This window comes from Cryptotermes secundus, unplaced genomic scaffold, assembly GCF_002891405.2.
Source record: "Cryptotermes secundus unplaced genomic scaffold, Csec_1.0 scaffold550, whole genome shotgun sequence".
Lineage (NCBI taxonomy): Eukaryota > Metazoa > Arthropoda > Insecta > Blattodea > Kalotermitidae > Cryptotermes > Cryptotermes secundus.
The window spans coordinates 690,291-704,819 of record NW_019724591.1 but is presented as its reverse complement, the minus strand read 5'-3'; the positions used below and the strand labels follow the sequence as shown (position 1 = coordinate 704,819).

At 41.6% G+C, this 14,529-nt stretch overlaps 1 protein-coding gene across 2 annotated transcripts in view; it reads left to right on the top strand.

The window, feature by feature from the left end:
* LOC111862356 (carcinine transporter) overlaps window positions 1-12,581 on the top strand; it is a 20,797-nt gene extending 8,216 nt beyond the window's left edge. For both annotated transcript variants that reach the window (XM_023847669.2, XM_023847670.2), the window contains exons 5-10: window positions 372-529; window positions 2,018-2,189; window positions 3,100-3,321; window positions 5,461-5,678; window positions 8,254-8,441; window positions 11,161-12,581. In XM_023847669.2, coding sequence (XP_023703437.1) covers window positions 372-529; window positions 2,018-2,189; window positions 3,100-3,321; window positions 5,461-5,678; window positions 8,254-8,441; window positions 11,161-11,367 — 1,165 coding nt within the window. In that variant the 3' untranslated portion in view covers window positions 11,368-12,581. The remainder of the gene's footprint in view (window positions 1-371; window positions 530-2,017; window positions 2,190-3,099; window positions 3,322-5,460; window positions 5,679-8,253; window positions 8,442-11,160) is intronic.
* Window positions 12,582-14,529: the final 1,948 nt, after the last annotated feature.

Genomic DNA, 14,529 nt, shown 5'->3' with positions numbered 1-14,529 from the left:
TCTAGATAATGTGGGACTCTCAAGGTCTCAAACCCTATGGGCCTTGACGGTCTGCTACAGGGATGAATTTACTTACGTATAGGAAACAAGAGATAGGATGGAATGGTATGGATTGGATTAATCTGGTTCAGGATAGGAACTAGTGGATGGCTCTTGTGAACACGGTAATGAACCTTCGGGTTCCATAAAATGCTGGGAAATTCTTGAGTAGCTGCAGAATTGGCGGCTCCTCAAGAAGAGCTCAGCTCCATTAGTAAGTATAGATCGCTTTATGCATTATACGCCTAATGTGAGTTCCTAGCAACAGAGAGAGAGAGAGAGAGAGAGAGAGGCAATGTTATTCAGAAGGATTTTAAGTTTTCCTGGTTTAGGATCGGGCGTCGTCCAGTTCTGTTCCTTGGAGTACTGACGCTTGTCCTCGGAAGATGTGTGTCAGCCTTCACCGCTGGACACTTCGTAGTGTTCCTAGTGGCCAATGTCGTGGCGAGTCTGCCCATAGCTGTCGTCTTCCAGTCTCCACTCATTATAGGTAAAGTGTCTGAAACACTACAATGTAGAATGTTGTTTATGAGGTCCCTGCAGAAAACATGTGAAAACAGCAGTTAATTCGTGTCCCGTCTCTCTATCCGACCTTACATACGTTTAACATTCGAGTCTACAAACATATTTTGGTATATAATGGTCAGTAATAACATATACTTCATTAAATTTCAATAGGAGGCCGCGCCATAGCTCAGGCGGTTAGTCGCTGGCTTTCCACCGCGGCGGCCCGAGTTCGATCTCGGGTCTGGTCAAGTGGGATTTGTGGTGTACAAAGTGGCGCTGGGGCGGGTTTTCTCCGAGTACTTCGGTTTTCCCTGCCAATCTTCATTCCACCAGCTGCTTCACAATCACCCTCACATATCATCTGGGACTAGTACAATAGGCCAGAGGTGGCCTGAGAACAAGGGACTTAGTCCACCCCACTAGCATAAAAAAATTTCAATAGAATTATATCGTACTTGTTTCGACAAATTTATTTAGGTCCAATACTTGACATGAAATGTAAACCTCCCATGGGCTTGCAGCGTTTATTTCAAGCTTATTGACATAAAATGAATATTTAATATATTTCGTGGAATTCAAGAGGCTCTTAGAATGATGGCGGATGAATTAAACATCAACAAATAGACGTTTCGTCATATCCTCCATCAAGATTTACGGAAGAGGAAGATGTCCTCTAAGGTCGTCCAACACAGATTCACTGACGCGCAGACGCAATGGGGACTCACATCACGACAAGTTTTCATGCAGACTTGTCAAGGCAATCCCAGTTTTCTTTATGCATTCTCTCTTTCCTAAGGTGAAAACTTCACTCAAAGGAAAAGACGTTTCAGAATGCTGAAAACGTTAAGAGCAACGTGACGGCCGCACTGTAAGCAGATCCTTTAGAGGCATTTTCCTGCTGTTTTCAAACGCTTTTTAAACGATTCAACAAATGTATTCATATGGGCGGATATGATTTTGAATAGAAATAACACAGCGATGGATGCCGTCTTCTGAGATGTGGCGCCGTGTAAATATTGCGTAAATAGACGTTTCGGTGAAACGTATCGCCACCATCTTCAGGGTATAAAAATCCGCGAGAGAGGAACCAGCGTGAGCAGGTGGCTGCAGGCACGCGGATTTTTCTGCCCTGAAGATGGAAGCTATATTTCCCTCCAAAACGTCAGTTTACACAATATCTACACGGAGCCATATCCCAGAAGACGGCATTCATCTTACACAGAAATAACATTTATTTTTATAGTTTCTTGTATTTTTAATTTTTCACACAAATCTTGGGACTTCATTGTCATACCAAATAAAATAGTTAAATTATTATTTTACTTACTTACTTTATACTATATATATTTCATCGAATTGGACTTAGTTGTGTAGGCTCTTCGCCCGTAAATAGGCACAGAGTGAAAGACATGAAACTGTTCGTTGTTCTGGAAACGGTGGAAGACACTGACACCAGTGACATCTGTTGTAGGAATGGAGATATCGTCCACTTCACAGAGGGCACTGATCGCAATGCTGCAGTTTGTGGGCTGGACGTCTGGCATGTGTGTGATGCCCATGATAGCCTGGGCGACTGGTGGCGAGTGGAAGCTCTTCATGATAATAACATCTGTGCCCTGCGCTATTGTGTTTCTTGCCTATGGGTGTGTGTCATCTTCTTGTACTCTTCCATGCTGAATGATTCATGCACGGTCTCTGTAGAATGGGGCATATACTCGTGTATGGTGTAACTGAAAATTACGCACAAAAATTGTCCAAGAGTTCTACATAAAATAACAAAAGCCCATATCAACATGTACCCGGAAGCATTTAATTTGTGAATTATAACTGAAGGAGTACATTTATAAATATGTTCAAAATGTTTTTGTTGGTGCTTGGTAGGCACGCAAGTTTTGTCACATCGGCTTACAGGCAACCACTACCAACATTTCGACTTACATCAACTGAAAAAGCTACTTGAAGCTGTACCACTGGCAGTCAGAGTACGAATGTGGTACACGCATGATGGTGCTCCATGCTGTGCGGGATGTCCTCAGTAACACCTGTCATGAAGGATGAATAGGTAGAGGAGGACCCACTGCGTGGCCTCCACGCTCACCTGACTTGAAGCCTCTGGATTGTTACCTGTGGGGACACCTTAATGCAGCTCCTTTTCACATCGTACTGCGCATGCCTGTCAGACTATCCGCAACTGCCCCGGCATCTCTGAGCGGATGTGGCGGTCCATGATGAGGCGTGTCGAGGCGTGCACTAAATCTCATGGAGGACATATTGAGTACTTATTTTAAATGCATCCTTTCAACTACAACTAAAAATAGTTTAATGTTTCAGGACACATGTTGACATGGTTATTTTTTCTTGTTTTGATATGTGAAATTCGTGCTTTCATATAAATATTTCTACACATTAACTCTTATATATTCGTCTCTACACCCTACACCGATCTCTACACTCCATTCTACTTTCATTGTATTTAAATTTACTGTTGCAATTACATATTTCTTACAGATAACTACTTCTGAAAAATCACGTGTTTATTATATATGTCTGTAGAATATTTCCCGAGTCCCCAAGATGGCTTGCAGCGAAAGGAAAGTCAAAGAAATGTCTTGAAGTTTTGAATTACATCGCCAAGATAAACGGCACTTCCATACCTGAAAACGCTCTAATGAAGTTGAAGAAATTGGCAGGAAGGAAAGAGAAAGTTTACGGAGTGGCGAGTCTGTTCGCGAACCGGCGACTCATCAGGAACACAATCCTCATCTCCATGTCACTGTGAGTACATAACAACAAATATACACTCAGACATTAGTGCAGGAGGGGTTAGGTTGAGAGGACAATCAGTAGGTTCCATGGGCTTACATCTCAGATGACAGCAAAATTCAACATAAATTTTATTTCGAAAAAAAAAATAAAATTAGGCATATGGCATCACTTTCCTGTCTTTGTGTGTGTCTGTATGTGCCCCCCCCCCCCGTATTAATTTTGAATGCCTCAAGAAGTCTTTATGAAATTTGATATATATCACGTTAACTGAGCGCATCTCAACGGTGTACTTCATAAATCCCTTTCATCAGTCTGTGCGTCTATGTATCCCTCCATCGCTGCTACGCAAGAGCTCGATTAAAATGTTACCGCTGAAACGGATACGCATGGAACAATACAAGAATTGCTGGACGAGTCGTTTTCTATACAGTCCGTGTCTTATGAGAAGGAAGCAGGAGATCAGATCTTCCCAGAACTTCTTGTATTTCATGAAATGATGAAAACTTTTATTTTGTATTTAGGGAGATAGAATTGGATTTATATGGCTCAGGATAAGACCCAGTGGAGGGTTCTTGTGAATACGGTGATGAACTTTCGGGTTACATCAAATGCTGGAAAGTTCTTGAGTAGTTGCACCACTGGCGGGTTCTTAAGAAAGGTCCACCTCTGTGAGTGAGTAAGCAAAAAAAAAAAAATATATATATATAATCATCTGTTGTGTTGTATGGGTGTGAAATATGTGTGATGTTTAAAAAAAATCAATCCCAATTTGAGGGAGGTTATTGGAGCAGAGTTGCTCTGTGTAACATTTCTGCCTGAAAGGGACATATTACAAGAAGGGTACAAAAAATCACATAATTAGGGGTTTCATAACTCACATTCTTTATCAGATCGGATTAGGATGATCAAATTAAAAGGCATGTGGAAAAGCTGTGAGTTGAGTAAAAGGAAAAAGTATGAAGGCTGAATGTACGAGATTACTTGCCAGGAATATGCACAAATATAAGGATAATGTGTTTCTATTGCTAGTGGGGTGGGACTAAGCCCCTTGTACTGCGGCCACTTCTGGCCTACTGTACCAGCCCCAGATGATACGTGAGGGCGATTGTGGAGCAATTGGTGGAATGAAGATGGCCAGGGGAAACCGAAATACTCGGAGAAAACCTGCCCCAGCGCCACTTTCTCCACCACAAATCCCACTTGACCAGACCCGGGATCGAACCCGGGCCGCCGCGGTAGGAAGCCAGAGACTAACCGCTTGAGCTATGGCGCGACCTATAAGGATAATACTAAAAAGTATCTTAGAAAAAAATGTGTAAAGTAGTATAAACTAGTATAAACCGCCTCATGACAAGGACGAAAATTGTGAATTTTTCAACAGTTTAATGAACCTTGGGACTGAGTAAATAACAGCGTTTCAAAAAGGCTAATCTCCAGGTCTGTCAGTTCTGTTAGTTGGTGTTATTGCGTTGTCTAAATAAATGCCTACAGGACTACATTTAAGAGAATTTGAAAATTTGAAAATGTGGAGAGGAAAGACGTTTGTCTTTAATGCTTTATATCACCGATAGATGACATGACACTGCACGATTGAGGATCCACTTTCCCACTTCGGATAAAGCTATAGGTTAGGTTACAATCGATTGCATCATATAGCACAATGAGAAGCGTGGCACTGGCCTGGACTTACAGGGGCCACTCCCAGAAGCGTGTGGATGCCTGCCTTCAGCATCGAGTTCATGTCCACGAGGAAGCTGAGGAACAGTATCTGCCGGGATATAAACCCGCATAATTCGTGAACATTCAAATGACATCTTCAAGGAAACATCGTCTCCATCTTCAAGATATAAGAATAATCCAAGCAAGAATTCAACATGTGACATACTCTGAAGACAGAGGCAACATATTCCTCCGAAACGTCATTTGACTATCAACGGACTATGCCGCGTTATATAGCAGAAAATAGAATTCTTAAAGTATATATCAGTTCTTGACACTAACAAGTCACTTATAGAAGGAGATAAGAATGTTTTGTTTTTCTGTAAAGCGGCCGGAGCGTGAATCCATTCATCTTCATCTAGTATCGTAGATGTATGGAGTGGTGCTTAGGCATAGGAGCAACTTCTGACTTTTATTTGTGTCTTTCAGAACACTGACGCAGATCCTGTATTACACGGTTGTGCTTAGCGTCGCCGGGATGTCGGGCAACCCGTTTCTCAACTTCCTGCTGCAAGCCCTCATAGAGCTACCGGGTTTCCTGATAGGCAGAGCTCTGTGCGACAGGTTGGGGCGACGTTGGAGTCAAGCCATGGCTTTCATTTTGGGGGCTCTCTTCCAGCTGGCCTGCGTCTTCATCGTTTTACATCGTGAGTATCGCCACGTCAGCTCGTACCCTTTTCAAGAAAAGCAAATATAATTATATAGTGCCCCAGGAGGAAAAATCAATATTCTGAGAGGTCATATATCGGTCATTCTAAGCAAAAAATGTGCATATTGTGATATGGCGCCTGAAAGCCGGAACGGTGGAGTAAGAAAAGACGGACATTGCTAGGCAACGGTTTGTGAAACACGTTCTCTCGGCAACGATTTTCCGTGGCAACGGATTTGGGACAAAGGCTTACCCGTGGTAAAGACTACTTAAAAGACAAAAGCACAATACTGAAACCCTTGAGGGCGGTGATCTCGGTTCGACTCTCCCGAAGCTAAGGGAGGTGAAACCAGACCAGAACAAAGAGAATTCGAGTCACTACATGCTCTTCAAGATTAAACGTATTACGAAGCAGGCAGAGAAGTTTGCAGTCGAAGTTTTATGTGTGAGACATTGTTGCGCAGTTAGATGCGCAGTTGAGGAACTGTCAGTCGAAGAGAATCCAGAAGGTAGCTGAATAGCTGAAATGTCGAAGACGTTATTTCACGTGTGTAATTGTAAAAGAACACCAATAAATCAATTCATCCGTTCTAGAACCCGATATTTTCGTCACGCGCACCCCCCTACACGTGGCAATATACATATGTCCTATTCTGAACGGTTTCCGAGATAGAGCTATATCACTGTACAGTTCCAAAACTCTTGATAAGAAAGAAATATTACGTACTGTTTCTAAAACCGGTATTTATTGTCCACGCGACGAAGTAGGTACAGTTTACCCAGTATAATATATTTCCGAAAATTCCACCGTCAACATCAATGCACTTAGCAACTCATGTGAGGACATGGCGTGTTGTTCGTCTGTACAGTGAACAGTGTCCTGCACAGTGAAACAGCTCTATCTCGGAAACCGCTCGGAGTAGGACACGTGTACACATACATTTTTTTTCTTAGAATGGCCGATAATATGACCTCCAAAATATTGACCTTTCTTCCTGGGACATTCTGTATAAGCCTATAACATATGCTTTTGACTGTAGTTTTTGCATGGACGCGAAATTAATTTGACTAACAAATTATCAGATATATAGTAGCACTGTAGTTTTTAAATGAATTCCTTCAAAATGTATATATTTCTCATATTTCACCTAATGATGACCTAAAAAATGTAAAAGTAAAAGTAAAGGTATCCCTATAACAGGCCGTGAAGGCCCATAGGGTTGTGAGATGTTGAGGTTCCCACATTTTCTAGACAGTCGGTTCATAGATGGCGGTGATGTTGTCAGCCTTACGCGCCGGCCGCCCTTTACCCCCAAGAATATTCCTAGTACTCATTTCTGTTAGAAGCTGAGTCGAAACCAGGGCCATAGTGCGGCTGGAAGGATTAGGCGAATTGAAAAAAATCCATCTCATTGGGTTTCGATCCCCTGACCTTCCGGTTTATAACATAGTGCCTCAAGTGGTATCATGTGAGGGTAGTCTTTCGATCTTTGTCAACACCACAAAGAGGATGCAGCACTACAAGACTGAACCTCCATTCTACGGGGAAATAGAACGGACGGACATGAACATGGACATTGAGAACAATGTATGATCACAAGAAAGGTGATGATGATGATGATGATGATGATGATGATGGATAAAGAAACTCACATGATATTCTGTGATATAACGCTGTGTACTTCGATGAAATTTAACTGGAGCCTCGAAGGAATATATTGCCTCCATCTTCACGATCTAAGAATAAATAAAGAAAGAAATCAACATAAAGTACGCAACATTCAGAGCTGGTCTCTTATGTGACTTTTTCTTCGACCGTGAAAATGGAAGCGATATATTTCTCCGAAACGTACATTCAACGGACTGCACGTGACAATATGGTCATTCAACTATACTGTTCGAAAATACCTATCCTGGACTTTTCTAATTAAGTGCTGAGGGGAACCATGGGAAACGTCAGTCAATATATCCCGTCTCCGACCGAGAATCGAACTAAATACCTCCCGAATAGAATTTAGAAGCGTTATTGTTTGAAATGGGCACGCGGTAGCGTAGTTGGTTGAGGGGTTATGCTACAAGCTGGAAGGTCGCGGGTTCAAGTTCCGATGAGGTCATTGGATTATTTTCAGTTGACCTAATCCTTCTAGCCGCACTAGGCCCTGGGGTTGAATCAGCCTCTAGCAGAAATGAATACCAGGAATTAATTAATTTTCCAGGGAAGTAAAGTGAGGCCGGCGCGTATGGCTGACAACCTTACCGCCATCTTTTAGCCGATTGTCTAGATAATGTGGGAGCCTCAACTTCTCACAACCCTATGGGCCTTCACGGCCTGGTACAGGGATAGCTTTATTTTTTTACTTTATTATTTGAAAAAATTTACTAGGCAATCGTCATTATAACTATGCTTAAATCTGCAGGGGATGTAAATTTTGAATTCAATATCGGGGATCCTGCTTTTCTGCAGTTCTTCATCTGAATATATTTACCATTGTAGCTTGTAGTCTATGTTTCAGGATAGATGTACCGGACGTACATAAACCCCGCCAATCATAGCCCTTGTCTCTCTGTTGCAGAAGAACGCTTGCTGTGGCTGCTAATCTTTTTCGTCCTTGTAGTGAAGTTCTCCGTCACCATAGCAGCTTACAGTTCATATCTGCAATGCATGGAGCTGTACCCCACTTGTCTGAGGCAGACGGGTACTTCTGTCGGATTTCTCATTGCAAACGGTCTAGGGGCAATAGGACCTTACATCGTCTACCTGGTATTTCAACAGTCTCAATAGAAACAAGAAGCATGACAATTATTTCATTATTGCTATTATGGAACGTTATTTGTATGCTAAATCGGGTCAGCTCAAATGAAGTACTTGCGTTCGGTAGCTGGTTACAGCCTCCTAGCTAATAAATTAAGCGTAGATATAATTAACTAAACTAGAAACTAACTTCATCGAGATTAGCCCTTCTTGAGAAGCCGCCAGTTGTGCAGCTACTCGAGAATTTCCCAGCATTTCTTGGAACCCGAAGGTTCATTACCGTGTTCACAAGAGCCCTCCGCTTGTCCCTATCCTTAGCCAGATCGACCCAGTCCATACCACCCTATCCTATCTCTCTAAGATACATTTTATTATTGTCCACCCAACTACGTTTTGGTCTTCCTAGCCATCATTTTCCTTCCGGCTTTCCCACCAATATCTTATATAAATTACTCTTCTCCCCATTCGTGCCACATGTCCTGCTCATCTCATCCTCCTTGACGTGATCATTCTAATTATGCTTGGAGAAGAGTACAAGTTATGAAGCTCCTCATTATGCAGTTTTCTCCACCCTCCTGTCACTTCATTTCTCTTCGGTCCAAATATTCTCCTCAGCACCCTGTTCTCGAACACCCTCAGTCTATGTTCCTTCTGTTAATGTCAGAGACCAATTATCACACCCATACAGAGCCATAGGCAAAATTCTAGCTTTCTATGCTTTAATTTACGTTTTTAGACAGCAGCTGGACAAATAAAAGGCTCTGGATTGAATGGTAAGAAGCATTACCCGAATTCAGTTTCCTTTAATTTCTTCCTGAATCGGGTTTTCATTTCTTACTGTCATTCCCAAATATCTGAACTGTGCCACGTTTTCAAAACACTTGTAGGAGTTTCCTTCGATTTTAAAAATGAATTCAATCTTCATGTAATTTGTTTAAAAACTAACTGAAAATACAGTAGTTTATTCTAATTTTGGTGCTAACGGTTGGGAAAGAATATGACCCATCCCATTTCCATAATGATTAGCTCACTAACCTAGTGTTCATAAGGTCCTGGAATCAATTCCAGCCGTCATTTTTAGTCCTAGACTAACGCTGTTCTTTCACTAGCGCGACCGATCGCATGAAACCGATCTCGTATATGAATCCATTGGCATCTGCCGCTTGCGCATTGAAGTGACCGATTCAATTCAATCTTCATGTAATTTGTTTAAAAACTAACTGAAAATACAGTAGTTTATTCTAATTTTGGTGCTAACGGTTGGGAAAGAATATGACCCATCCCATTTCCATAATGATTAGCTCACTAACCTAGTGTTCATAAGGTCCTGGAATCAATTCCAGCCGTCATTTTTAGTCCTAGACTAACGCTGTTCTTTCACTAGCGCGACCGATCGCATGAAACCGATCTCGTATATGAATCCATTGGCATCTGCCGCTTGCGCATTGAAGTGACCGGTTAGTTAATTGTCAATAAACTCGTAATGGGAACGAAATTCCAACTAAGCACTAACCTCACAGACGGTGGGAAAATACTCAGCTGAATTCGGCGAGAAATCATATCGTCCGATCCCGCGCAACTGTTAGTGCAAATGTCGCTGAAACTAAATTTTAGTCGCGTCGATGGGACGAGTTTTAAAAAAAAAAAAAAAACTGATGGGAAAGTTGATATTTAAAAAAAGTCGCATGTCGTATGAAACCATTTTCGTTCTGCAAGTTGAGTTTGTGAGAGATCAGCATAATAAATAATAAAATATTCTGTTGTTGTGAAGACATGTAGACTTGAGCTTATGTAACTCCGGAGAAAGGCAGCTCCATAGCTCAAGCGGTTAGTCGCTGGCTTGCCCTCGCGGCGGCCCGGGTTCGATCCCGGGTCTGGTCAAGTGGGATTTGTGGTACACAAAGTGGCGATGGGGCGGGTTTTCTCCGAGTAGTTCGGTTTCCCCTGCCAATCTTCATTCCACCAAATTCTCCATCATCATAATCACCCGGGGCAGGCTACAATAGGCCAATTAGTGGCCGCCGTGCCGAGTGGACCCAGTTGGCTACACCCCCCACTAAGCGAATTATAAATAAAACTCCGAAGAAGTCGTATATCATGGAGAAATATGTTCAGGATCATTTGATATTATCACGATTTTTGTGTGTGACTATAGACGGGGTTTGGATTGGGGAACAGATCCACTGACCACTCGTACACACCACTCAGATATATAAGGAACAACAGCCCCACTATCGATGTTCATACTTAAAAATCACGGCTGCAAACACTAAACCTTCTCCATCCTGCAGTGTCTTAAACAACCATTTCCTGATAACGGCTCCCAACAATGGAGATTCTTCAGCTTCCCCCTTTCAGGCTCTCCCTGTCCAGCAAATATCCCTCTCTCAATTATCAACTCAACTATAGTGCCATCTTTTCTCAGCCTCTCAACTCCAGTGAGCTGTCATGGGGTCCTCATTATATGGCCCAACAGAACCCCCCCCCAACATGTCTTCTATTGCTGTTATGAGCTATTGTCATAGCGATAGCTCGAATATTGTTTACGTGTTTACCGGCCGTTATCAAGTAACACATGCTTCATCTCGCGGTCGTTGCGTAGCAACGGCTATACACGCTACAATATAATATATCAGCCATACCACAAACGTTTAGTGTGTCATACAACGCGAAACTGCTTAGGGCTGCGATCACAGGTGCATGACGATCGTGTTGCATATGCTTCCAGGGAACCGTGGCCGACCCGAGGTACCCACACGCGATCCTCAGCGTCCTCTGCGTCGTTGGTGCCATCTGTGCCAGTCTTCTGCCGGAAACGCTGAACCAGAAGCTTCCGGAAACAGTTCATGACGCCGCTCATTTCGGAACAGACCAAAAGTTCTGGAGCCTTCCTCAGCGGAAGAAGAAAGACTATCAAAGCGCGCCTACCAAGTAACCTGGCCATATTGTTAGTCACTGAAAGGAGAACACCCGAAATCAAATGCAGGAAACCAATGTTCATCCCACAACAGTGGTGACCATATTGCATTTAGTATGGAGCCTCGTCCCTTAGTGAGGTAGTCTGTTACGTCATTACTAAATTCTGTTTTCAACTTTATTCTTGTAACCAAATGCCGGTGAGAAACTGAAACATGAATGAACAGGATTTTCTTCCGTAAAAATTGTTCCCTCACAAAATATGACACGCCTTGATTCTTAGGGCAGATGAAATTTAACAGTATGATAATTGGTTTGATATTTTCAGTACAAAACCTTATATTTATTTCTTGGTTAAGAAGTATATAGACATATTTATCTGGATGATGTTCATAATGAGGTTGTAATGTTCTGACTTTGTTATGATCAGCGTTCTGAACGGTTACGTTAAAGAAACTAACAACTGATCTGATCAAACACCAAAGGACCTCAGTTAAAATACGAGATTTATGTGTTGAGAGATTATACACGTAGTATTTACCTGTTTGGATCCCTTGATGTTTTGAATATGAAGACGCCATCTTGACTCTCGGTGACCGTTAATCCACAGGTCCAGAAGTTCTAAAATTTTAGCATATTAAAGGAAATTATATCTGTCAGAAAACGAAAGAATTAAGTACATATATAAACCTCGAATAAAAGTGTATTATGAATGGAATATACTTGGAAATTCGGGGTCAAAATTATTATGACATGTCATTTTCAAATATGGGTAAGGTTATGAAGATATACAATTCTTAATATCAGTGCTACAATATTTAATATTTATTTATTTATATAGCACGTACTACATATTTCGACCTCAAATGGGTCATCTTCAGGTATTGCAAATTTCTCACATACTATTACCGAAATTTGCAACACCTAAAGATGACCTATTTGAATTAGAAACGTCTAGTGCGTCAAATATAAATGATAAAGTAATTTTGCGTTGACGGTAAGAATGGTATATGTTCACTGTATATATGCAAGAGGATACAATTCTTTTAAAAATGGATAAGATTATGACGCACAACAATTTTTTCCCTTTTTTGTGATGTTATGGGAAAGACCTTTTGTTGTAAGCAAAGAATGCGTGTTACTATTAGCACGTGAAACACAAGTTACTAACATAAAAAGTATGTAAACAGAATAGCAATAAATGGATAACGGAAGATATTATATAAAAATTAACTTAGTGACTTACAGTTCTCTAGAACAGTCATGTTAGATAACGCTGAATATATACTCTCACTCATTCATTCATTCATGGAGCTGAGCCCTTCTTGAGGAACCGCCAATTCTGCAACCACTAAAGAACTTCCCATCTTTTTATTGAACCCGAAGGTTCATTACCGTGTTCAAAAAGCCCTACAGTGGTCCCTATTCTGAGCCAGATCAATTCAATCCATACAATCCTATCCCATCTCTCTAACATCCATTTTAATATTGTCCAAACATCTACGTCTTGGTCTTCCCAGTGTTTCTTTCATTCCGGCTTTCCCACTAATATCCTACATACATTCTTCCTCGCCCCTATTCGTTCTACATTTCCGGCCCATCTCATTCTCCTTGACTTGACCTTATATTACATATTATATGGGAAGACAAAACATCACTACGCAAGGATGGGATAAGCAAGAAACAGGAGAGCTCAGGAGGAAATTAGAGGCTGATATTAACACCATGAAGGGAACGTTACTGTGAGCAATTAAACACCATGCCAAGGAGGCGCAGGGAAGAATATAAAGTACGTACCTGTGTGTATTTCTAACCTTCAGCACCGTACAGAGGTGAGTGGTGAGCTTCTAGCTCCGGCACCTTTGCCCCAAACGGAGGAGAATTGGGTTACCATCGGAAAAGAGACTGCGTGGGGCTTGAAGTCGGTCTCGCGAGTAAACAAATTTATTAAACCTGTTGGAAACCGAACTCCGAGTCCTAGGATTTCCAGCCCACAGCCAAATCGCTGTACTGACTGTTGACACCTGTCTTGGAGAAATGTGTTCTGACTATCTGAACTGCATTGAACGGGCTCAGAGTGAAATCCAATAAGAACATTTTTTGTTATATATATATATATCATGAAAGCAAATGGAAAAACTACCACATTATCTGTCGTCTGACAGATTACTGATGAATGAATGGAATGAATCATGAATCATTTTAATGCTTATAATCACGGACCGAGCGGACTGGAGTAGCGGTATCATTCTTGATTCCTATTTGGGAGATGCTCTATTCGAATCTTGTCCAAGTCATCGATTTATTGTGTTGTTGCTAGTATACTGTGCGTACACAAATTGCCTTGCATATATATGGCCTGTCTTGCGAACATCAGAAATAGAAACACTACACATATTCGCTATAACCTACGTGCTGTATCTCTGCACAAGGATCTTACTTACTTACTTATGGAGCTGAGCCCTTATTAAGAAAAAGCCATATCTGCAGCTGCTTGAGAACTTCCCAGGATTTTATGGAACCCAAAGGTTCATCACCGTGTTCACAAGAGCCCTCCACTGGTTCCTATCCTCAGCCAGATCAATCCAATCCATCCCATCCATCTCTCTAAGATCAATTTTAATATTGTCCACCCACTTACCCCTTGGTCTTCCCAGTGGTCTCTTTCCTTCTGGCTTTCCCACCAATATCCTACATGAAATCCTCTTCTCGCCCGTTCGTGCTACATGCCCTGCCCAACTCATCCTCCTTGACTTGATCATTCTAATTGTACTTGGAGAAGAGTACAAGTTACGAAGCTAACCAGAGGATCCGTCCAGGTCTGAAGTTTTTGTGAATTTTCGTAACAAAGTCATTTTTTATGGTGAGGAGTTGTTAGTTCCACGCCCAACTCCCAAACTTGAGGACCACCTCTTGTCGGCTATCAGCGATTGCTTATTTATATATTCACAGCTTCCTTCCATACCTGGATGTCGCTGCACAAGATTTTTATATATTTAAAATAAGATAATTTTTAATTACAAATTAATTAGTAGTTAATTACGTAGAGTTTAATTACTAATGGTTTAATTAAATACATTTCAGTTGTTAGGAGCAGTGTATTTGTATGTGTAAGACGTATAGACAGAGAACATTTACTTTGTTGGCCGTTTCCACTGCTCTGTGCTTCAAGGTGACCGGG